The 25,348-nt window shown below is 36.5% G+C and overlaps 1 protein-coding gene across 1 annotated transcript in view; it reads left to right on the top strand.

The window, feature by feature from the left end:
- LOC123314575 (centromere-associated protein E-like) overlaps positions 1-25,348 on the top strand; it is a 66,782-nt gene that overhangs the window by 11,769 nt on the left and 29,665 nt on the right. Inside the window, exons 6-9 of the mRNA XM_044899935.1 lie at positions 912-1,562; positions 2,716-3,008; positions 11,513-11,726; positions 15,991-16,151. Of these exons, the coding sequence (XP_044755870.1) occupies positions 912-1,562; positions 2,716-3,008; positions 11,513-11,726; positions 15,991-16,151 (1,319 nt within the window). The remainder of the gene's footprint in view (positions 1-911; positions 1,563-2,715; positions 3,009-11,512; positions 11,727-15,990; positions 16,152-25,348) is intronic.

Below are 25,348 nucleotides of genomic sequence, written 5' to 3'. Positions count from 1 at the left end.
TCAACGCACATATGTCGACGTTATCATGTTTGACCTTGTTCTGGTGCGTTAGAGAGACAGTTTTGAACTTTCTGTTTTTGTTTTTTTGGATCAGAACATAGGTATTCTAGTTGCCATATTATAGAGGCATCTTGTTGAAAAATCAATGTTCTAGAAAATTGTTGATGTTGTCCGTTTCGTATTGCCACATTACAATAGTGTCTGTCTACTCCTCGGGTATATGTTAGGAGAGCGCCTACAAATTTTTTATCCCTAGCTTTGAGGTTTTTTATAATCGTGAAATGTTATCTGCTGATAAAATTCAGTTTTGGAGTTTTCCTAATCCTGATTAATGAAGTTCGTCCATTCCCCTGGTTCTCCGGAAAATAATGGTTCTTTGCTCATAGATTCTGTCGGGTAAAAATTTTTGAATTTCAGGTATTCCGCTGTATTTTCCGGATCATGAGAATAAATAGGTTCGAGTAAAAATGATTTATTTGCATTCCAGATTTCTTGGTTAAGATTGTACCCAACAAGTAACGATTTGTTGGCACAGTCTTCGTCTTTTCAAGAAAAGTATCTGGAGCTTTCATGTTCCAGTTTCTAATTTAGATTCTTTATCCATCTTCTTAGATTTCTGCCAATTTCCTTTATTGAGTTTTTTTTTTAAATAGCTTATATCTTTGCTACTAAAACTTAGGAGCTGTTTCGGTTGATATCTACTGATGTATCTTGAGAGTTTTCTTTCTTCTTTTCTTCGCACGTAATGAAAACTTCACCTTTATTGCATTTCTATCGACATTGGCGGAATCAGAATTTTTTATCCATATCTACTTAGAGCTCTCATTCATTTTATTACTTTTTTCAACTCTATACTTTTAAATTTGGAACGAACCCATGGATTACTTTATGATTTTAAGATCCCTTTTCAGACTATGGATAACTTCCTTATCGACAGCTTGAGAGGTGAAATTGAAAAAGTGCGGCATAGACTGTGTGAAATTGGAAAGCGCCCTTGTGACAATCCAAAACACGATTCAGGAATTGAAAGTACTGATATCACAGACGCTCCATCGGGTGATCATGAAAATAGGTCTCAACTCGTTAAGGAAGTCAGAGATCTTCAGATACGAAATGCCGAACTTTCCGAACAACTGAATAATTATAGAAGTTTGCAGGAAAATTCTATGAATAAAGCTAAAGATACCGCATATCTACTTAGCGCTTATGAGGATAAAGTCAATGCTCTACATGAACAGGCTTTGCGATCATCTAAAATAATGGCGCAAAGCAAGGAGAAATTCTGTAGTATCTTAAGAAGTAGAAATTCGCAGATAAAGAATTTATTTCATATCAATCAACAGTTGAAAAAAACTCTTGTGATCAATCAAGAACAAATGAACCAATTGAGTTTCAATTACAAGTTGTTGAAATCTACTTATAGGGAATTAGAAAGGAGCGACAAGAAAAATAAGGAGGAAAATAAGAAATACAAAGATACCATGTCGAAACTGGAAGAAGAACTGAAGTTTGTTTATAAAGAATGTAGTTTACTGAAGGAGGAAAATGTGAGGTTTTTGAAGGTAACTTCTTTTTAGTTCAGGAACTCTTTTCACCTTTTGACAGTGCGCCAAGCTTGTTCAATGATAATAAGCATCTAATGTCGTTCTCAACAAGTGCAAGAACATGACAGAATCTATCATAGGACTTTCTATCACATTTCCTCATTTTTTACAAAAAAAATCACATAATCCATTTCATTGTCGCTAATTCGGCATACCTACATATATACCCGAGAAAGAATTTCCTTGCTCAATATTCTACATAGGCTCATATATCTTGTTATCCGATTAGTCACAATATTGCTATTTATTACAAAGGTGGGGATTCACACTCCACAGCTCCGAATCGTAAAAAACGCATCAAAAGAATTTTAAAATATTTTGTAGGTGGTTTATTAATTTGCACTCTCTTCCTGCCACCTTGTTGACGTATCTCTTGATCTTGTTTGTTCACCCATCCGTATGCAGTTGACTCTTTAATGATATTCACAAGTCCTCCATAATCATCATTAACCCTATGGTAAATTATCAGCTTCTCAATTAATTCTACATCTTTTTTTTATATGTGGCATCTAGTTCTTGAATCAGACTATTGATATTGCTCGCTTCCTCTATAAAATGATTGGAGGACTCAATTTACAAAGAGAGAACTTTTCATCCATTATGAATTTGATTATGCTCAAGTTGTATAATAGGTTAGTTCCCAATTGATAGTGTTGTGTCTCAATTTGAAGTTGGAAAGATATAGAACTCCAAAACACTTTTTTTCACATTTAATATCATGCCGATGGTGGGGATACGTCTGAATATTCTAAATTTTGAAACATGATTGTTGAAGAAACATATAGTTGAAATCTTTAAAATTCATAAATTTATTTATCAAGTTGTTCTCTTTCGTATAATTGGTTGCTTAAAAGAAGTAATTCGGTGACGGTATCTTAAAACTCAGATAGGAAAAAAGAGTACTGTGTTTGATTTTACTGCAACCTAAATAACCCAAATCCGAAGGTATCTTATAACAACAAGAGAATAAGTGGTGACTTACCACATCGAATATAACTCGACTCAAGAGACGAAAAATCCCAGTATTCTCATGAAATCGAATGAAGGAACTGACGCTCTCACCCTCAAGATAAAAACGATAATTCACATTTTTGTTTTAATTTTCTTTCAGGAATTGTGTTGTGCGAAAGACGATATCAATAGAAGATACTCATCTCGATTGGACAAACATGAGAACCATTGTCAGAGTCTCATTTTGAAAACCGTTGAAAGTGAAGCGAAGCTAATTCAAGAGGTCAACGATATTTCTCTGCATTTGCACAGCCAAGAAAATGATCTTGTGAGTCTCAGATCAGAAGTTAAGAATGAGACATTAGAACTAGAATTGAAGTACAAAAAGCTTTCATATCAGTACGAAGCACTTGTGAGAAAGTTTCGAGAGTATGAACAGTTCGACGAGATCAAGTAAGTCTTTGTCAACCAACGTAGAAGCTATAATGATCGATTACTAAAACAGGTTCATCCAAGCGTATAGGGTAGAAATAATACTGCGTTCGATGAAATCATGAAAATATTTGACGTAAGAGAGATAAAATATAGATTTTTTTAATGAAATATTGAAAAGGGCTAGTAAGGTTTGTAGAGCAGGTTGTGTGAGAAAATATGGGATTTAGTAAGATCTGGGGCGCTGATTTAAAATCCAAATCTGTGAGAACCTTAAAGCGACGAGATCTAGGAATTTACTCAAATCGATTTTTATCCGCAATGAGAAATCGAATTCAGAATTCATGCGATTGTGTATTTTCGTGTCCAGGTAAACCCTAGTGTTTATGAAGCTTCCCAAGTTTTTGAACTGCTTGACATGTTCTAGAGTTTCATCTTTCAGACTGATATCTGTTTGAAGACTTTTTGGCGGACCTCCCAGGATTTTTGTTTTGTCAATATTGAGTCTAAGGCCTGAAGCTGCGTATATATTATGTTTATAGGTGTCCAACATTATCTGTAAATCGTCTGAGTTGCTAGCGATAAGTGCGCAGTCGTCTGCATATCGAAGTTCCGCTTCAGGTTAAAAAGGCCTCCATCAAATCTGAATCTTATGCCAACACCTCTTACAGGCATACTCATGTCAGCAATTATCAAGACAGCTATGACGAAAATATTGAAGCGTAAAGACACTTATGGTCGGTTGTAGAGCCATTATGCTGTATTCTAGCGGTGTTGTTGGTATGGAGGCTTTTATACACTGCTAAGAATTTTCGGATACTCCAAGACGTCCCATGATATTCCATAGCGCTCTCCGATTCACCGAGTCGAAGGCCTATATCGATTGATATAGGCTGTATAGATCTTAGAACATAGATACATGGAATGGAAAATAAACATTCCAAAGACTGAGATAGTTAGTTGCTTAGTGTCCCCAATCACAATTGAGACACTTGATTCGGAGATCATTGTCGCATCAATTTTCAGTACGAATAGATAGAACGCATGTGAATTTTTCAATATAACGCCACTGCCTTAGAGTCGCGCTACACAGAGAAACATCGAATGTGTGTACTACAAACAATTCATTCGTAGCACTGAATGTCCATTCCATGTATCTATGTCCTAAGGTATAGATCGCCTTGATCCTTGTTCACGGGCCTTATCTTGCAGCTTTCGCATTGTAAAATTTTGGTCCACCGTACCTCTATTGGGTCGAAAGCCACACTGTGATTCAGGTAATAGCTTTTCTGAGAGTGGAATCAGACGGTTAGCCAGCCATAACCTTCGAGAGAATTTTACCAGCCACACTTAGCAACGATATGCCCCTGTAATTGTTGCAATTTGACGTATCGCCTTTGTTCTTATAGAGGTTGATAACTAAAGCATCTCTGAAGTCTTGTAGCACATCTCCTTGTTCCTTGAAAAGGATTTCATCCAAGGCTTTGAATATTTCCGCTGAGATGCCGTCTAGACCAGGTGACTTTAGCTTCATGAGCACCTCTTATAGGAAAGTTAGCTTTTCTGCTTGGACCATAAACAGTTTTAATAGCTTCGAAAAATCGCATGTAGTCATGGTTATTTATCGGCGTAAGCTTGTATTTTCCTAGCTTTCTCTTTCCACCAGCTATCCTTGATTTTTTTTATTTCCTGACGGACCTCGCGTATTATGTTTATAAGACTTTCTTGGCGCTGCAACATAGCCAGACTTGTTAATTGCTGTTTTCATCGCTTTGTGTTTTGCGTCCAAAAGAGGTGCGATATGAGTTTCGCTGTCGGCTAACCAGTCTGGGGATTTTCGGGAGCGTTCTTTGCCCAGTATTTTTCTCACTGTATTTGTAAGAGATGATTTGAAGCGGAGCCAATGACACTCAATGACGTCGTTATAATCCGGTGGTGTAAGGCTATCTTTGATGGCAGCTGTGAATCTTTCTTTTGTAGAAGGGTTTTGTAGTTTGGAGATTGGAAGGCGCTCTCTTAGTAACTTTGGCTTGCGTTGTTATTTTGGGAGCATTGAGATCTTCATTCTCGAGATTACCAACCTATGATCAGTCCAGCACTCCAGATCGGCTCTGGGTTTAGTGACCAACACCCCTTTGAGATCTTTTCTTCTCACGATTACATAGTCGAGAGTATGCCAATGCACTGAGCGCGGGCGGTGCTAGGTTCCAGGTTACCCCTTGAATTGGGTCTCGTAATAAAATAGGTGTTCGTTATACACAGATTGTGTTCTGCACAAGCCGGCAGACGTTCGAATTGATGCTGTCTGTGCCATGTTTCCCTATTATTCCTGGCCACAGTTCTGAGTCTTGACTTCTACCCACTCTGGAGTTGATGTGTACAAAGGGGGATAATTTGTTCCCGTTTTGGGATTTTACTCAATGTAGTAACGAGTGTTTCGTAGAAAGTGTCCTTCAAGTTTTCAGAGGAGTTCAAAGTGGGTGCGTATACTGCAATGATTTTCGGTAAGTTTGGCGGCCAGGTGGTTTTTAATAGCAAAGCCTACGCCATGTTGTCCGATTTCGCCTTCCGGCAAGCCCTTCCAGAATAAAGTATACGCTTGTTCTACCAAGTTACCTTCGTCCGAAAAGCGTGTCTCGCTTAGGGCAACTATTGCAATGGATGTTCTTTGCAGTTCCTTATCGATTAGGGCAGTACGCCTCTCTGGTCGGTCGGCCTTGGGGTTGTCTAGCAAGGTTCTGACGTTCCATGCTGCAAAAGCTATGTGCTTTTCATTGGCTGTTGTACGATGATTCACTCGCTCAGGCACCCTCCTCCGGAGATCCGAATGGGAGGGTATTTTACCTCCGGGTACAAATTTTGTCCTGTTCGACTGATCCATCTTTTTGTTAGAACTACGTTAGAAGGTGTTTTAAAGCTGCACTGGTAACGCTGTCAGTGCCACTTTGGTTGCGGTTTCGACTAGATTATCTTGTAGCACAGGTATAGTGGGACTAGGGAGACGTAACTTAAGCGACGCAGAGAGCCATTTTCTGCTCAAGCCAATATTTAGGGTAGGTTATTGTGGGAAACAGAGTTATATCGCTCATGTTCTGATGCCAGAGCCTCGTTCGTAAGAACAGGGTGCACCGCGAGTAGGTGAGGTTGGCATTTGAGAGGAAAAGCTCTAAAACGCTTCCTTCCCCCTTACACCCCAATGACATTAAAACCAGTTTGCACCGACTTATTTAAGACAGGATTAACGTTAATTCGGTGATTGCTACGGTAACTGCTATAGAAATCAGAGAAATGAAGTATTAACGTTAACCCGCATTGAATATGTCGGTGCACACGGCTGTGAGCGCGCAATGTCGTAGCTCATATAAAATAAGGTGATGCCGCTCAATGACTTAAAAAAATTGAATTATCACCACAACTTCTTACACTGAAAATATCTCCTTTTCGACGAATTGATGAATTGCGCCTCCTTTGCTATATCGCTCTCAACCTCTGAGGCGCGGTTCTCACTGGAGCGATATGATAAGCGATGCAACATGAGCAATCTTTTATCGCCCGATGCAACTTTTATCTTCGCAACACACCAGTGCGCACTGAAGCGATACGATAGCCAAATCAAGCGCTTAATTGTCAATCAATTACGAAATTCTATGCTACTTTTTCCGATTTGATTCTCAATCACCTTTCTGTCGCTGAAGCGACCCGGCATCGGTATCCCTCAAGCCGACTCGATTTCGATATTTACCGGTGTAGTATCGCGATCGCTTCAGTCTGAGGCACGGTTCTCACTGGAGCGATACGATAAACGATGCGACAGATGATTCGATAAGCAACCCGACCCTGATTCGACACCGATCTCTTATAACCGTGCAAACGTAATGGAAGCAACTAATTCAGTGCACACTGAAGCGATCGCGATACTACACCGATAAATATCGAAATCGCGTCGGTTTGGAGGACACAGCTGCCAGGTCGCTTCAGCGACAGAAAGGTGATTGGGAATCAAATCGGAAAAAGTAGCATAGAATTTCGTAATTGAGTGACGATTAAGCGCTTGATTTGGCTATCGTATCGCTTCAGTGTGCACTGGAGTGTTGCGAAGATAAAAGTTGCATCGGGCGATAAAAGATTGCTCATGTTGCATCGCTTATCGTATCGCTCCAGTGAGAACCGAGCCTAAAACTACGATGCGATCATAGACGACAGCTAGTGCGTTGCCAATTTAATCAAAAAACTGTTTCGAGTAATTTAAATTCAAAAACTTGGCAAAAGTTTCTTCCAATCTGACAATATAATCGACTCGAACATTCCATTTTTGAATGAATTCAATAGTGTGAGTGTAGTCATCGCTTAATTTGTAGCAACTTTCAAGACGAGCAGAATTGCGAAATATATGGAAAAATTTTGTATGCCTTATTGGGGCTATTTCCATAACTTCCTATTATTCTCCCCAACGTTAAGACTAGCATTCGCCAGCCGTCTCCAGGGATTCGAAAAAAAATCCTAAAATCCTTTTGATAGGAGGAAGGTGCCCTGCAACATAGAACTTCTCAGTTCGTTTGGGCCTCACTCTATCCGAGCAAATATATCTATACTCCATTCACTTTTATTTTAGCAGTCGGTTGGCCCTGGTAATTTGACATATTTCACTCTGTACAGTACGAAAATGTGGGGTTATGACACTTGTCAAAACATTTTCGGGTTTTAAATCAACGCTATGTTACCCGTTCTACGTAAAAGTTTCTGTTTTTACGTATTTTATCAAAATGTCGAATCTCGGAAAATATGTGACGAACATAATTGAAGTTTATACAAACTGATTGAAGATTGAAGGCATACTAAATCAAGTTATTTACATGGAAAATACAAGAGATCAGTATAATATGCACTAGCTTGAGGAGAGTTAATGTTCGTTTTCTTCTTTGGCTAAAGTTTGAATACGTTACATCAGTTGTAGATTTCAAAATGAAAAAAATGAGATGCATATTGTAATAATGCACCCCGTATCTGGATCAGTGGAAGAGCGGCTTTCCACTGGTCATGGGGTGATTATTTTTAGATGTTAAATACACAAATTGAAGGCTCTCGAAAGGGGAAAAAAAATGTGGATCCGGCCCGTCGCACGAAGGACAGGTCTTGAAGTTGAATATTATTTCTGGGGAGATGTTTAAATGAAACTCATGAAAAACTTTAACAATTAAATCTATTGGAAAATAAAATTAGAGCTTCTCTACAAATACGTACTCGGTCCAAGACGACCAACAAAAAAAACTTCAATTTCTTAACATATGCAAATAAGCGCAAAACAATAAAACATATTTTCGTAACCAAAAATCTTGGGTTAAAATTCAACTTCCCAACTTAGCGCAATATTAATCAATACGTAATCAATGAATTATAGAGGAGCTTTCAGGACTCTGGACAAATAAAAAAAAATTGGAACTTTCTACCTTTTCTGCGACTGCTATTGGTAGGACGCTGCCGATGAAGAACTTTTCGACACCAGACTTTACCCGCACAAATCGGCGAATTCTTTACACTGAACCGAACTTCCCGCACTTTTCCGTCGCAAACGTTTTTCGCTTTAAGATTCCCTATCTAAAAATTTCAACACAAATTTATATCTGGTCTTACTACGAATCAAAAAAATAAACGATCACTCCTCGAATACTACTTTACTGATTCCGGATAAAACTGACTTTAACTCCAAATTATTTCCGATCTCTTCAACTACCTATTTCCCGATATTCCGTTTCTACTTGAACAAAATCAACAAAAACAAAGGACTGGACTTTTCTTTATACGCAACTTTTCCAAATTTATGAGCCGACCGAGTTTCCGATTCTATTCCGTGATCTACCTATACTCTTCTCTTACTTCGTGAAAACCTATTTATTCTAAGTCCCTTTTCTCTTTCTTTAATGACTGACTCTACAAAAGACTTATAATTCCTCTACCTATCCGTACCGACTGGAAGGGGTATATTTTCGATATTTTTCAGATCACGTCGCCGGACCGACTTAAAGGGGTATTATTTTTGATCACGCTCCCCGGACCGACTGCCTGACTTTCTCGGATGTACCTTTTTCCCGGTCTTTCTCTCCCACGCTATGGGTGGTACCAAAACGTCCCAAAATCGAAATCATTGGACGATCATTCTTGCTGAGTTGAAAAATCAGCGTTCCCAAGCTCGGCGGTTACAAGAAAATTTCGGCTACTTCGAATTCTGAGAACTGTTTTCCTCTCAGGGTCTCCAGACTAATGAATCCTTCTTAATCTACATGACTGACCGTTTTCACCCGTTCTGAAGTCCTTATCATCGGATATTGGAATCAATTACATAGGCCGGCGATCGCCGGTTGCTCTCTGAAAACGTACATTGTATCAATATCTGCAGAATTTCTGACTGAGTGACACTAACTCATTCAACTCTTATCGAGCTGGTTATTATTTAAATTCCCGCGACTTGATACCGCCTGATCTCAAGCGCCTCAAGGTGTCATATTTCCAACTAAAAATCGCCTCTGCAGCACGGCTGCAACAATGTATGAAGGTTCCAGCGATACCTCGTTTCAAGTATCCCAAATTAATTCGAATTCTCTTATTCCGATTTATTACAATATGATGCAGTGGTTGGGAATGGAATGGGTATCTCCCGAAGGAATTAACAGATAATTACAAGAATGTTAAATTCTTCAACGAAAATAATCTTGCATCATATATGTAAAAGGAATTGAAGGAAGTATCAAGTCAAGATGAACTTCACCTTTGAACAAAAATTTCACATCAATAAACAATTAACAGGACAACTCGCGCTTTTTTGTGGCTGTTCATCTCAATACATTGATATAATAATAATAATTAGGTGTTTATTGGTACCTTAAGACATTAACAATGTATAGGACAAGTCAAATGAAAAATAGAAAAATCAATTTTCGGGAACTTATTCTACGACGACATTAATCGAAAATCCTGTAGTAAACTTTTCGCATTAATTCACTCAAAAATAAAATTCTCAAATGCCACTTCTTTGTCATCCTCTTCATTCACAATCTTTCTGATTGTGGAAATATTCAGATGAAATATAAGTCGTTTAGATTCAGATGAAACATTATATGAATTCTCTTACATTGAATAATATTTTCGCTACCGTCTGACGTATTGTGGATTTTAGAATATCAGGGTATAACTATTTGAATTCTAAATAGCACTTCCTGAAACCCAGTTTCTTTTTTCAATAACTTTCGGCATCTGCGTAATAAAAATTGATATCAGTTATGATATTAACGACATTTCATGAGTGCCAACCTTTCTCTGTTCTAGTTACGAAAACTTGAGAAAATTATTTCATGGCCAACCGACTGCTAAAATAAATGTGAATGGAGTATAGGTGTGATAGTAAACCACAAACTTCTTCTAAGCAACAAACACATGGAGACTCAATTGAGTAAGGCTAATGTTAGTGCTTCAAATGAAACATTTAGTACAGAACTTCAAAACTACGCTTAAAGCCTATCCTAACATACGCAACTTCCTTCGAGAGGGTCTGGAACCAAATCACTTTCACTGAATGACAGATTGAAGCCTCTCTAATGCCCGTTTGCACCGACTTATTTATAACAAGCTTAATGTTCTGGCTTACTTATCTCCCCATTTCTAAAGCAGTTACCAAAGCAATAACTGAAATAATTATGACTTAACGTTCAGCCTGCCTTGAATAAGTCGATACAAAAGAGTATAAGTATTAAGGACGGTCTGAATTTTACAACGACAGGGACTGTTTAGGTAGCATGCGAGAGCTCTCAAGATGGTGCCGGTTCACTCTAGTGGCTTTGTGATGTCCACAGGGGCCGCTTTAGGTGTTATGTGTATGAGTGCTTTCTACCTTTCGACATGAGCAATTCGCCCTCGCTGCAGCAGAAGTTCGGCCGCAGCGTTGTTTCTCTGTTGTTCCTGGACATAAATTCCAAAATTTGTGATGACGATTTGTTCGTCTGTCCAGTCCCGAGACTCTTTGTTTGTTCTGTTCTTATGTCATTTCATTGTCTATGATTTTCTCTACCCATTCATTTATTTTGTTTAGGTCCTTTGCTAAGTTTGCCGTGTTATCTCAGTCTGAATGTGATCCCTCCGTATTTGTGTCTAATGTCCTATCTTATGTCTGAGGTACGATTCTCCATAATATGTTGAACATCCTAGTGCATGTGCACTTTTCATCAGCTTTCGTTAAGTTGAATCTTCTGAGATATGCTACTTCCACTCTTCATTGCGTTCAAATTCTAGGCACTATCGATCGATAACGAATCTATATATTATGGCTTAGTCACTCAAGCGTTGAAAACTAACATTAGTTCTTTATCTGCGAAAGGAGACATACATTTAATTTAGTCCAACATTATCTGTTAGGCAACAGTTACTTTTGATGAATAGAGTAAGACTTTTATGCTTGAGCATTTTTCACAACTTATATATTTCTTATCCTTAGAACCAAACTAGAGTTTCTGTTCTATTGCTATATTATGTTGTAGGTGCAGTTGCATAGAGCAAGAACTTAGAGAATTTTCGTTGAAAATGAAGGAAAAAGAGAGTATCATTTTGAGAGAGAGAGATGAGCTAAGATCACTAGTGGAAGAACTAGCGAAGGCTATAAAGCGGAACAAAACAGCAATTAACGAACTTAATTCAACAAACGAACAACACGAAAACGTCATAGACAATTTGAATGAAATCATTAAAATGAAGGTAGGTACTGAAAATGTGTTTCTTTTATTTAGCGTATGAGGTTACAGTACAATACATTTATGATACAAAACGAATACAATACAAAATACATTCAATGTATTTTACATCCAATATATAGGAACAACATGAGTATTATAACAAACTAAAGGGTGTTTCAAATTAAGCGTTTTTTTTTCAAAATGAATAAAACACATAATTTGCTTTCGTTTCCAAAAACTTTTTATTGGTAATGGAAATATTATAATAGTTATGAAATTTATGTACGAAAAATAATATTGGCCAAATGGCCTCCTCTTGCAGCTCTACAGACGTCTACCCTTTTGTTGGAATTTTCAATGAAATATTGACATAATTGAGGCTCTATCTCACTTATGACACGAATCATTTCATCCTTTCGTTGAGAAATCGATTGTGGATAATTCTCATAGACCTGGCTTGTCACATAACTCCCAAAGAAAATAGTCCAGCGACCAATAGTGCTTTCAGATGGACGATTATGTCAACAATAAAATTCACGCAATTTTCTTAAAACACTTTTCACAGAACGCTGATTTTCATGAAATAATTCAACAATTTGAACGCGTTGTTGTATCGTGTACGAAGTTATTTTAATAAATGTCGTACATCATACTTTTTAAAGGTCCGGATACCCAGAAGAATTAAATGCGCCATCTATATTTTATTAATTCTCGAAAAAAACCGCGCAATTTGAAACACCCTTTATATATCTGCATCTAAATTGTGTAGCCATTTGATTACCTTTGGTGTGGCTTCGGAGTCACCAGTGTAGGAACGGTTAGGATATTCTGACACACATGTGGTGGATAGTTTGTCGCGGAGATCACAATCACATTTTGGAGACTCTGTCCTGCCCCACTTGTGCAAGGAATCAGCACATTTCTAGCAACATGTTGGTGTTAAGGTACGATTCCACCAAAAGTGTGTGCGGCACAATTGTTTACGAACATTTTGTGCAGCACTCTAGCACGAACAAGCTGTTAACACATTTTAGCGTCCGTTTCCAACGGCGTAGCTGTGCGTTACTTTTTCATGTGGGCGAGTCCACCGCAATGAACTTCTGTGGCGCACAATGTGCGCAACAGTGTAGCACGGTTCAGCACTCCGGTGGAATCGCACTCGAAAACACTCGAGTATTGCCTCCACTGAACTATACTCAAAATGAAAAGCGCACAGCAATAGATACGAGCAAGCCAAGAGAGATAGATAGTCAATAGAGTGTCGGGCCTTTTTGTCTACCAGAACCGTAGTGAGAACGTCGTGCCCATAAACTTCTACTCCGATTTTTCCATAAAGTATATATTTTCAAGATACCGATTTCATTACATTTTTATTGTATTGATGAGTCAAAATTGAGTAGCAGAATAATCTTTATTCCTTTTTATTCTACGCAATCACTCTTTGGGTCTGCCCCGAGTCCGCAGATTCCAGAGGCCAAGAAATTCATAGTTACTTCTTGTTCTTGGTGGTCATTCTTGATTTCGTTGCTCCTCTTAAAAACAAGTCTTGACCTTGTTTTTGAAACTTGTTTTATGAAACTTAATTCAATGAAACGATATTTTAAAATTTTTATATTTTCCCGTATTTTTTCATTATTAAACACCACAGTTATGAAATTCATATTTTTTAGTGAATTTCAAGTGGAGAAGTAAATTTTAGCATTATTGTAATTAAGAAAAATAGCTGAAAATGAATTCCTATAACATTAGGTCCTTTTCCTTTAGAAAGTGTAGCACTTTTCTACACTAGGTGTTATTTATACCAGTGTAGAATTGGTGTATTTATCTACACCTAGTCGAAATGAGGTGCAATATTTGTGTTCTGTTGTGTGAAATGTAAAATTTGAAGTTAATGTCACGGAAGTCACAGTCATCTGCTTCAAAATGGATACAATTTAATTTAAAATTTGCGATAAGTTCATCACTTTACAAGAGGATGGAAAAGTATCAACTCTTCTGAAAAACGTAACTATAGATTGAATCAAAATTTTTGGTCTATGACCATAACAATCTAACTTCAGTGATTTTTTACATTCGATTGCACAACTACACTGAGAATCAGCTGATTGAAAGTACGGTGTAGACACTGAAATGAAAAAAATCACTGAAGTTAGATTGTATATATAAATATAAATATATATTCTTTTGAATGTTAGCAATACATTTTTAGTTATCAAACAATATAGCAGATGTATGAGTTTAAGCAAAGGTTAGTGTAACGGGGTACCATACAATTCGGAGTATGATACAAGAGCTTAGGGAAAAACCTCAGTAAAAAAACCCTGTCTCCCCGTGAGTAGTGTAGTGATGACAAATTTGTTTACAGAATAAGCTTTTAATACTGAAGGGCTTCCTTTTCATTGACATAAAAATTTCGTCATCCTCCTTCCATTTCGAAATAATATCTGAAACGAAGAAACAGAGCAGAAAACGAGAAAAGAAAGTGAATAATAAAGCCTTCATCCAAACTTATTCCAAGACTTGATGATGACTGAAAAAAAAAAAAATAATCATAGGTACATAACTTGTTTTCCAATTGCATTGGGAGGAATATCATCTCTGCGTCAAAAATCTTCTGCTGATCTTGGTGGAGGATCACCCTCGTTGTTAGAAATGCCTTCAGTACTCAAATTAATAATAGCTAAATCTTGCTTTTGACTGGGAGGGTCATAGACCAAAAATTTTGACACCAAGAAGCAGACGAAAGGACCTATTGAGTCAACACTTTTTTTTCTCAGTTATAAAAATGCTTAAAGTGTTCTTCACTTCAAATTAACTTGAAAATAATGATTCTATAACTTTGGGGTTCAATAATGAAAAAAAAAAGAGCGAAAAAAACAATTTCAAAATATTGTTTTATTCAATTAAGTTTCACGTAAAGTGTTCGATGTAGTCAATATGAGCTCTACTCATAAGTAATAAGTCTATGGCTCTACTCTCTACTACATGATCTACACCTTCTAATGAATGATTGCTTTATTCTACTTGCATATATACAATTATAAAATAAGTATCGTTCCATTCAATGAAATTTTACAAAAGGTGTTCAAAATGGACATTATGAGCTCTAATAAACATAAATAAATCTTCATCTTCTAATTAATTATTGCTTTATTGTGCTCGTATGTATCATTTCAGTTACTAAAAGTTTCAAAAGCAAAGTATACATTAAATTAGGCTTAAAATACAGTGCATAAGTTATACCATTTCGGAATCTCAATGAAACAGGTACTATTTTCTTACTTTGGCACTCAGGTAACCATATTTTTTTTACACCACGTTAGGACTTGTTTGAGTTAGATATTTGTTTAATAAAAAAATTATGCATGCGCCCTAAGAATCATAAATAACAATCGATAACTCATATATCCAGGAATGCTACCAAAAAACAGATTGAGAAAAGTGATAAAGTGGAGAGACAGAGTGGAGCTACATAGCCAATAATCCCCCTTCATTCGATGTCAGTAGCGGATATGATAAAATATATGAATAAAATCTATTTATAGTGACATATGCGTTCCTTGTGATCAAAAGATGACTAGGAACGCTAGCGATTACGAATTCTAGTGCCACAAAGACCTAGAACTCTGACCGCGGAATTCGCCAGAACGCCTTCTGTTTGCCGAGGTCAAATGACACCGAAACTACCAGCACTATCTACTCTTTCTTGACGAAATGGTATTTCTGTTAATACTTTGGGACATTTGAGAGATGGAAGTTAATTTTAGTTAGGTCATAAAAATTTGGTGATTCAATATCATCATGTTATGCACCTGAATAAATTTCGATCATTACTTACATTAGATATGTAGAATCGAAGAAGAGTGAATGATCTTCACCTAATGAGTTTCTGAAGAGCAGAGGCACCATCCTTATGAGAACTAAGTCAAAATAATACGGAAGTCTACAAAAGCTACCACCACAAGAATTTTAACTGCAGGTACAACTCCCTCAGAATGCATTAAATTGCATTCGTCATAGATCTCAACTGCGAACTGAATTTTTCACTGCATTATAGACTAACAATTTCGAGAGATATTTCTGAACGTTTTCATATATATTGAAAGTTCTTACAACTTGGTTATCTTTCTTTGTAATTATTGTACTTTAATACTTAATTTGTTATTTTTTTCGGATTTGTTGTTTACTTTCGTTGACAATATTCAAAACCATTTGAATATCGGCATTTTTCAAAGCAGTGTATTTGTTGATGTGTAAGATAAATGAAACAGTACTGTTTTTTCCAGGATGAAAAACTATTAAGTTATCAGAAAGAACTTGACCTAATACGAAGTCAGTACGAAGAATCCCAAAAAGAAATAGATGCTCTCAAGAAGGTACTGAATGTTATAGAAGAGAAGAGTTTGCCGGAACATGAAGAACTAGAGAAAGAACTACAAGATTTAAGGTAGATAAAGAACTTTATTGCAATGAACAAAGTTCCAGACTTCGGTCTCTAAGGCTAAGCCCTTGTAAATGGAAAAAAATTACTGCAGGGTGCTTCAAAATTTCGAAAAAACTCAACCAAATAAGAATACCAAAAGGGAGTAAATAAATTCTCAATATATGTAGGTACTTAATACATAGCTACCACCAGTAGGGTCGAAAATTGGAAATTGGAATCCTGGCCCACCATCTATGCACCATTTTCGCAAGGTACGAGGTTCAAGTAAGTTATTATCTTGAGTGGGTTTAATACTCAATGGTATTATTGAAAGTGCCTCCTCTCACATATGCATATGCTCGAGGAGAGTAATGATGTGGTATTGATGTGGGGCCCTTAAGAAATCTCTCGAAGGTTGGCCTTCTTGATCAAGAGCGCTTTTTATTTTTTTTTATCAGCGCCAAATCTGAAAAAATAATATAGAAAAAATTTTTCTTTTTACCTCGAGAATCTACTGTTAAAATATTTGTACGAGTCAAAGATATCACTCTGTGTATCATATTTTCGATAAGAAAAAATTATGGGAAATATGCAATATACAAACAAAATTCATTACATTCAATATATTTTCCATATCCCTTGTCCCTGAAAAATTTTGACAGATATTCTTCACTACTCTGCTACTCAACTGAACACCTCCAGCAGCGAATTCCTTGTTGTGACTTGAGTGAGTGTCCACGTTCCAACACCGTAGAACAAGACGGAGAAGACATAGCAACGCTGGAGTCTTATTTTGGTGTTTGGTGTTATGTGATGGCTATCAAACAAATTTTTTATCCTCTCGAACGCTTTCCCAGTTATACTGCGTATTTCCCTTGAGTAGTCAAATTATTCATTTACATTAGTTTTGAGGTAAGTGAGGCTTGTTCTATAGGTTTTTGGTTTCTTGGAGAATAATTAGGTACCTGCGCGCCATGCTCTTCTGCCAATTTTGAAACATAATCACTTTGGTCCTTCGAAATACCTTAAATATTTAAATCCAAATATTTATTGCTCATTGGCAGGGAGGGTTTATGAAACCAGGTTGATATTCAGTTGGCTTCCATTTATGTTTCTCTTATACTGATGATCATTAGTTTCGTTTTAGTTATGTCTATGTATGTATTTATGTTTATGTCCTAAATTGATACCATATTATTGGCTAAAAATTGTAAGTTTATCCACAAGTTGTAGTGCCTGCGAAAATGATCTTATCGTCTTATCGTGCAAATATTGTTTATTCCCTTCCCATTGAGAAGAATGCTCAGCTCTGAACCCTCCAAATCCTCTCAGAAGATATATTCTGAATATATTAGATATAATTTTTCGAGCCGGCACTTCATAGCATTTCGTTGACGAATGAGTTTTGTTGCTCTGACGAGGTCAAATAAGACCGAAACCATGGGCAGCATCTACTCTTTATCGACGAAATGAAATTTCTGTTGATACTTTGAGCGATGGTAGTTAGTTAGTTCGATGTAGATCGTAACATTCGTTGATTTAATTATCTGCGGATGTTTTGCATCTGAATCAATTTGTTTATTATTTACCTGCCTTACTATGAAGGCGTGATCCATTTCTTATTTTCCATGTCCGCGGCAGATCGGTTACTGCCATGATCCGAACCTTCCCGCGCTTTTTCCCTTGCTTAATTATCGTAATAAACGATATATGCAATATGGGATTAAAGCATATGAATGCATACTGCTATCTTCGCTCTGAGAGTTAGGCTTAGAATATAGAACAACAGGAAGGAGCATATTGCTGATTTCAATTTGACCGGAATAGAGGAGAAATATGGCCGACATATATTTCAGTTTCAAGAGTGGCGTAGGACAATGAAGTTTCCACAAAACTTCAATAGTCAGTTGATTCTGATTAATCAAAAAAATTAGGAAAGCCTGACGTAAAGTCAGAAGCTTTTTCACGCTCGTTCAAATTGATAATCAAAGCAGAAATTCACCCCGCCTAACACTGCTTGGCTATATACTTAATGGTATTAAGGTCTATGACTTGACATCATCTACGCCCATGGAGGATTATTGTCATGGGATAACTTTGTTATGTCATGAAATTCAGAAACTCATAATTAATACCAGCTTAAAAAATCACTTACCTATGAATTATTCACGCTAAAATATCCAAAATCCTTATTTCCAGCAAATTTCAAGTATTCAAATTACCAAAATTAAGTTAAAACATCACTTTGTTCATTTGGCCACAGATAACAGAATCATTTGACTTCCAAGTCTGCCACTTTTCAAATCAGAATTTGGAAGACCAATATGGCCGTTTCCGTCGCACAATTCCCGTCACGTTTATTCGAAAAAGCTATTTCCTGATATTCTATGTTCTAAGGAGTTAGGAAATTGAATTGGGTTGGTCCGGTTTCTGTGTCAGATGTCGGTTAGGTTACTAACTCTAAGGCTAGGAACATAGTGAAGCGACCAAGAGGTGCGAAGAGGATAGTAGAGAGGATAGAGGCAAATTCAAACGAATGAATTGTAATAGGGGAGTACATAGTGCCGCGGTCGCGATCACGATAGCGCGAGGCGTTTAAGCGAGGATAGAGGCGCGATCGGGGAAGTTTGTTTTCTCTCATCGCCGCGCGGCTGCAAATATTGAATAAAAATGGATATTGAAGCGTTCATAAGTTCGATATTTGTGAAAATTGCTTTGTGGGATCAAAGAGATGCTCAACATCATAACAGATATGTCACCACTAGACGTTCTGTGGTAGTGATAGGATGGCGAATGAAATTAGTCCAGTGTTATAATACATTAATTTGGATTCAATTTTTTCCAAAATGTAGTCGAACGTTTCAATTTTATTCGGAAATATGAATGAAATTTTGCTGCATGCTTGCGTAATCTTCTTCTAATATATAAAATTCTCGTGTCATAGTTTTCGTTACCATACTCCTCCGAAACGGCTTGACCGATTTTGATGAAATTTTTTGTGCTTATCCGGTATCTATGAGAATCGGCCAACATCTATTTTTCATCCCCCTAAATGTTAGGGGTAGTCCACCCCTAAATTTTTTTTTATTTGTTAGACAAAATTTTTAATTTCTATTTTTTTATGATACATACATAATACAACATACAAAAGGAAATTATTTATATGGCAAAACAACGTTTGCCGGGTTAGCTAGTTCTTTATAGAATGATAAAATTCACCATGTATTTTCCTAGATTTATTTATTTCGTGAACAATACAAGTTCTTCTATTTTCATCATACTTTATCAGACACCACAGGTTCAGTGACGAATTTTCCAACAGTTTGGATCCATTTAAATCCATTATTCGAAAACGCGCCAGTTCTATAATAATCAAACCCGACTGCCGCTTTGCTTTCTTGGTCGCCTCACTATGAGATAACACCTCGTCATCGCCGCTACTCTCGGGAACCGCTATCCTCTCTACTATCCTCTTCGCACCTCTTGGTCGCTTCACTATGTTCCTAGCCTAACTCTTTAATCTTTGCCTCTCTATATCTCTCTATAATCTTTGTCTCTGCATCGCTGAAATATCCTGAACATGGCTCTGTTTCTACATCATTGCGGAATCCGAATCTTACCACCCATGTAAAGCTTATTGAAAATTGATGTTATTCATTTTACGACTTCCTCATCCAGGAACTTCAAGAACTCTGAATTGATGTTTCAGGAACAGAGGGTTTTCCTTCTTTTAATGCTCTTATCGATGCTCTTACTTCGTCGAGTAGTATATGTGGACCTGTATCATCAACCATCTCCGGTTAGTCAGATCATGTGCCGTGAAATAGTTGTTCTGGGTATGCCTTCCAAATATCCTTGATTTCAGCCTTGTCGATTATGATGATATTATCCGTTTTTATTTCTCAAAATACCAGAATGTCTTCTCCTTGTTCCGGTTGAATGCCTTATTTTCCTGTATACATTGAAACTGTCATATTTTCTCAGTAGTGTTTCAATTTCGTCACAGTTCTCCTTAATCTCTACTTCTTTCGCCACCCGGATTTTTCTTCTGAATGTTTCATTTAATTCCTGGTATGAGTTGGTATCATCCTTCTTGCCTCGTCGTTCCTCCATCACTTGTAAAATTTCCACTGTCATCCAAGGTTTCCTTTTCTCTATATCCGGTCTTAATACAATTTCTTTGACATTTTCAACTGCCTTCCCGAATTCCCTCAATTGATCTTCGTGTTCTAGATTTCTTATAGATATGACCTCACTGTTTGAAAAAGGTCTTGCTTATTCTTAGTATTAGTGGATTCCTCAGTTTTCGTAGATCATACTTGCGAACTGTTTTCTATTTCACCTTCTTCATTTTGACTCCTATCAAGAGATTATGGTCTGATTATATGTCGGCACCTGGGAATGTATGGGTTCACAACGGTTCTGAACCATACAGATCAAGTAGAATTCCATTTTAGGATTACCGAAATTGTATCTATGCTGGCTCTGTAAAGTTCACAAATGTGAAATATTCTACGCCCAATCCTATAATAAACCCTTCCTACAAATTTCTTCACTAGAAGAAGGTACGGAGTATTTGATAGAATCAAAATCAGTATGTACTGTCAAATAAAATATATTTTGGGTAATTCATAAGGCTTCACAGTATACAAAATGCAGCATAAAATTGCTTTCTAATATTTACACCATAAAGTACCGATTACAATTTTTTTGATCCACATATTTTCTCCCATTCTGTTCGTATGTCCCCACTATGCCAGCTCTTTTCTCTCCACGAACTTTTCTATAGACGCCATCTATAATTCTCTTCTGATGACTTCATTTCTTAGTTACTCCCATAACTCTCCTCAGGTACTTTATCTCCATAGTTTGTACTCTCGATTTTCCTCTTTTTCCAGTACCCACAATTCGATAATAATAACAACTGTCATGCAGAATTCAAAACCTTATATAAAATGCTTATAATATAACGAGAGGTTAATTTGTATCAAACAGATATTACAAGAGAAAACATACTCTTCTACATATATTAAACCATCGTCAGTTGGCCCATTACATTCATCAAACTACTTCTTATTAGGGTAATATATAATCGTTTGTCAATTTTTCTCTTTCTTTGTAAAACTATTTATTTCTAATTGATAAACTTCATCTTATTGCTTAGCAAAACTATTAAAAGCCTCATACTCATCACTTATCTGTTTCATTTTCAAACATGCTTGTGCCCACATAATCTACAGTCCCTGGCCAGTTTATTAGACGCACTGAGGATTTTTTTATATTTACTGGTATTGCCCGAGGAAAAAGCAGAATATTTGAATTTTATTTCCACAGAATGTCTACGACTCTCATTAAATTGTTCTATTTGGCATTTATTCTTGATGTTGTAATATTAGTACTAAAGTATGAATCAGTACTTATGTCTTCAAGTGGACGTCTTGCATGCTGCAGGTTCGGACGTTATTTCGATAATCCACATATGAAATCATCATCCTCGAATGCAGCAAACCGAACAATTCTGCATTGATAGTATGAAGCTCTCATAGCTACACAAGGTGGCTCAGCAAAATATTAGAATTTCATATTGAATCAACAATAAATAAATATTTTTTATTGAATATGATATATTATATGTCAAAACCATTTACAGATGAAGTAAATATAACATATACATTAAATTTAATAATTCAATATTCAAAAACCAATAACCTAATAATCAATTTCAAAGCGTGTTTAATTGAGATTTTGCATCGAATCAATGCGTCTAAAGCTGCGTTTACATTAGCGAAATTTCCCTCGCGAAATAATTGCGCGAGGAAATTTCGCCTAGTGTAGACGCCTCCCTCACCGCAAGGAATTGCGGGGCGAGGGCCCTCGCTGCGAGCCACACGTCTGTCGGTTTTTGTCCGCGCATCAAAGGGTTTCGCTCATCGAATTTCGCATAGTGTAAACGTGGTACACAATCTCCGTACTGACTGCGAAACAAAAACTGAAGGCGGCTCGCTCCACTCGCGAAAGATTCTGCTCTTAATTGCGCTTTGTTTTGGGAACTGCGAAATTTCACTCGTTGCGAGTAATTGATGCCCGAGTGATTTTCGCGAGGAAATTTCGCTAATGTAAACGCAGCTTAATGATATGTCCAGGGACTGTATAAGCAATCTTATGCTAGATCTGAGATCTGAGATCTGCTAGTTGAAGGTTCTGATATAAGTGAATTGATGCAATCAAAACTTTCATTATTTATCCTTTTGTTCCTAGTCCTACATCAGACTCGCTCCTCTTTTCACTCAAAGCGACTGCATGTAATCGTATATGCTTGCATGATGCAGTGTTTACAGTATACTCCGCACAATCATATTTGAATATATTTATACACATATTTTACATTTATCACAATATAGAGCTCTGTAATTTTCATAAAATAACTCATTATAAGTAACAATATAAAATTACAAACCGAAGATGATTGCACTTTAACTCACGAAAATCTAAGCATATAACCTTTTCTATGACTCCATTCTCTGCCTTCGTATGAGCTTCTGTGTTCACCCTAGGTTGGTACGAATTTGTAGAAGGTCTTTCCGAATCAATTATATTATTCTTTCCACATTTTCTGATTAACTAGCTCCCATCAAATGTCTAGTAGTATCAGAATGAGTTTGATTTGAGACCTTTGTTATTGATAACCAATTCGCTTAACAGGGTTGAAGGTCAGGTTGTTGGAATAAAAACCACTTCTCAGACCATTGCCGACATGTTTCGATTTTATTCTAAAATCTTCTTCAGGGCTCTAAAATGATTACAAGATTTTTCAATTAATAACACTTATAAATAAAATGTGTTGGAACATACAATGGGACAATACATCAGTACAACAATGAATAAAAATCACATTAATATCTGCATATTACAATATATAGACAAATTCCAAATTGAAAATACGAAAATTGAGAGAAACATTGAATATAATTCAGCTCAGTATACAGGTACCTGATTTAACATTGAAAAAGGGGGGGGAACAGTTACTTACAGTCTTTTTGTGGTTTTATAGTCAAAATCATGAAAGATATGAAACATATAACACTCTTAGACAACATCAAACGAGAATTTAACCAAAAATTGGACAAATCGGAAACAGACCGCTGTGATCACACATATGCTATAAGTAAAATGACATTTTACTTATAGCAGAGCTGAATTATATTCAATGTTTCTCTCAATTTTCGTATTTTCAATTTGGAATTTGTCTATACATTGTAATATGCAGATATTAATGTGATTTTTATTCATTGTTGTACTGATGTATTGTCCCATTGTATGTTCCAACACATTTTATTTATAAGTGTTATTAATTGAAAAATCTTGTAATCATTTTAGAGCCCTGAAGAAGATTTTAGAATAAAATCGAAACATGTCGGCAATGGTCTGAGAAGTGGTTTTTATTCCAACAACCTGACCTTCAACCCTGATAAGCGAATTGGTTGTCTAGTAGTATATCATCTCTACGACAAAAATTGTTATTGTGGTTTAGAAATGACTCATTTCATGTCTATACTGTATATTTTGATTTCCTCTCATTCTGTTATATTCAATACCTCTGTTGAGGCTCACAATATCCATATTCGTATTGATTCCATGGCAGTGAGCCCACATTTTCATTCTCTCATCTGTTTTAAAATAGTGACTGAAACAAATATTTATAAATATGAAATTATAGAATCACAAACATGATGATTACTTCTGTAAATATTTCAAGAATTCATTTTCCCCCCTTCTTGTAAATGATTGAAGTACTCATCTTTCAATTGTATGAAGGTTTGGACGTCAGTTTCCTTCAATATTTTCCTCATTGTACTTTTCATTCCCTTCTTATTTTCAACTTTCTTCAGCTTATTTCGTCCTTGTATGCACCATTTTTTTATTATGTACCAAGTACGTGCCTTGGATTATTTACTGTTTCCATAACCTGACACCAAGCATTATAATATTCTACATTGTCATCAGTTATTATATATTCTGTATCCATAGCCTCTCCCATCCTGGTTTTTAATGCTTAATTTTTTTTTATTGCTTGATCCATCTCCAACTAGGACTATGTATGTATTCACGAGACGTCAATAATGACGTACTCAATTAGTGGTTTCCTGACGGTGGATGTCATCGACGCAAAAATGACGTACATGATGTCAATATGACGTCAATAATGACGTACTCAATGGGTGATTTCCTGACGTACTATGAACGTCCTTGAAGGTGACGTATTAAAGACGTCTTCACGTGACGTTACTGCATAGTACTCAGTAGCGCGTGTCAGTATTGAATAAGGGTTCGTCAATTCCAAAAAAAATAGCCGCAAGTTAGGTCTGCCATCTGTTGAAATAGCGAGATATCCGAAATAAAGCGAAAGGGATGGCGCGCAACGCCTCTTATTTGATGAGGATGGTGGATGCCAGCCGTGTGAGTATTTAAAGCCATTGCGCATGCGTCGATAGATAGGGTTCTCAGCCGGCGGCTCAAACAATAGTAGGAACGACTTAACATTTACGAAATTATAATTACGTAATGAACATTATGAAAAAAAATATTATGAGATTTATTTTCTAATAAGAAATAGTTTATTCATGAAGTACAAATGTAATTCAATCGCAAGAATTTTTTTTCGTGTTTCTTCTTTATATTAGTGTATTATATTTTCTAGTCCAATTCCGATTCCTCGCTTTTTCCACAACCGCAGTTGTCACTATCTTTGTCGCAATCAGAGATTTTTTCATCATCTGAAAATGTGTCAGCTCAATTACATAATACATTTTCAACTTTCATTGGAGTTGAACCATTTTGGTTTCAGGGCACCATCCAGAAGAAACCAACCATTTATTCTCCGCATTAAACTTCAAACAGTGGTACTTAGTAGCATTGAGCAACATCGAATTGACGAAAATCGTCCGTAGCACCTTTTGTTTTAATGATTTCCAACACGATAAAATGTGAGTTGAAACAAACCCTTTGATTGTTTCAATGAATTTTTCATTATTCTCTTTTGCCGCATACATCTTGTTGAACATGATAAATCGTTCAGTGTCTTTGGAATGAACTTTGGTGACAGTTATCATCTTTTTAAAATATTCTTCTTATGTTTCAATTTTGATTTATTTGGAACTTATTCTTATCAGAATCTATTATATGAATTGCGCCCGAACTCTCAATATTCGTATAGCGCCCGA

This window comes from Coccinella septempunctata, chromosome 5 (genome assembly GCF_907165205.1).
Source record: "Coccinella septempunctata chromosome 5, icCocSept1.1, whole genome shotgun sequence".
In the NCBI taxonomy this organism is placed as follows: domain Eukaryota; kingdom Metazoa; phylum Arthropoda; class Insecta; order Coleoptera; family Coccinellidae; genus Coccinella; species Coccinella septempunctata.
Note: the sequence above shows the minus strand (reverse complement) of the source record. Positions and strands in the feature narration are given on the sequence as shown.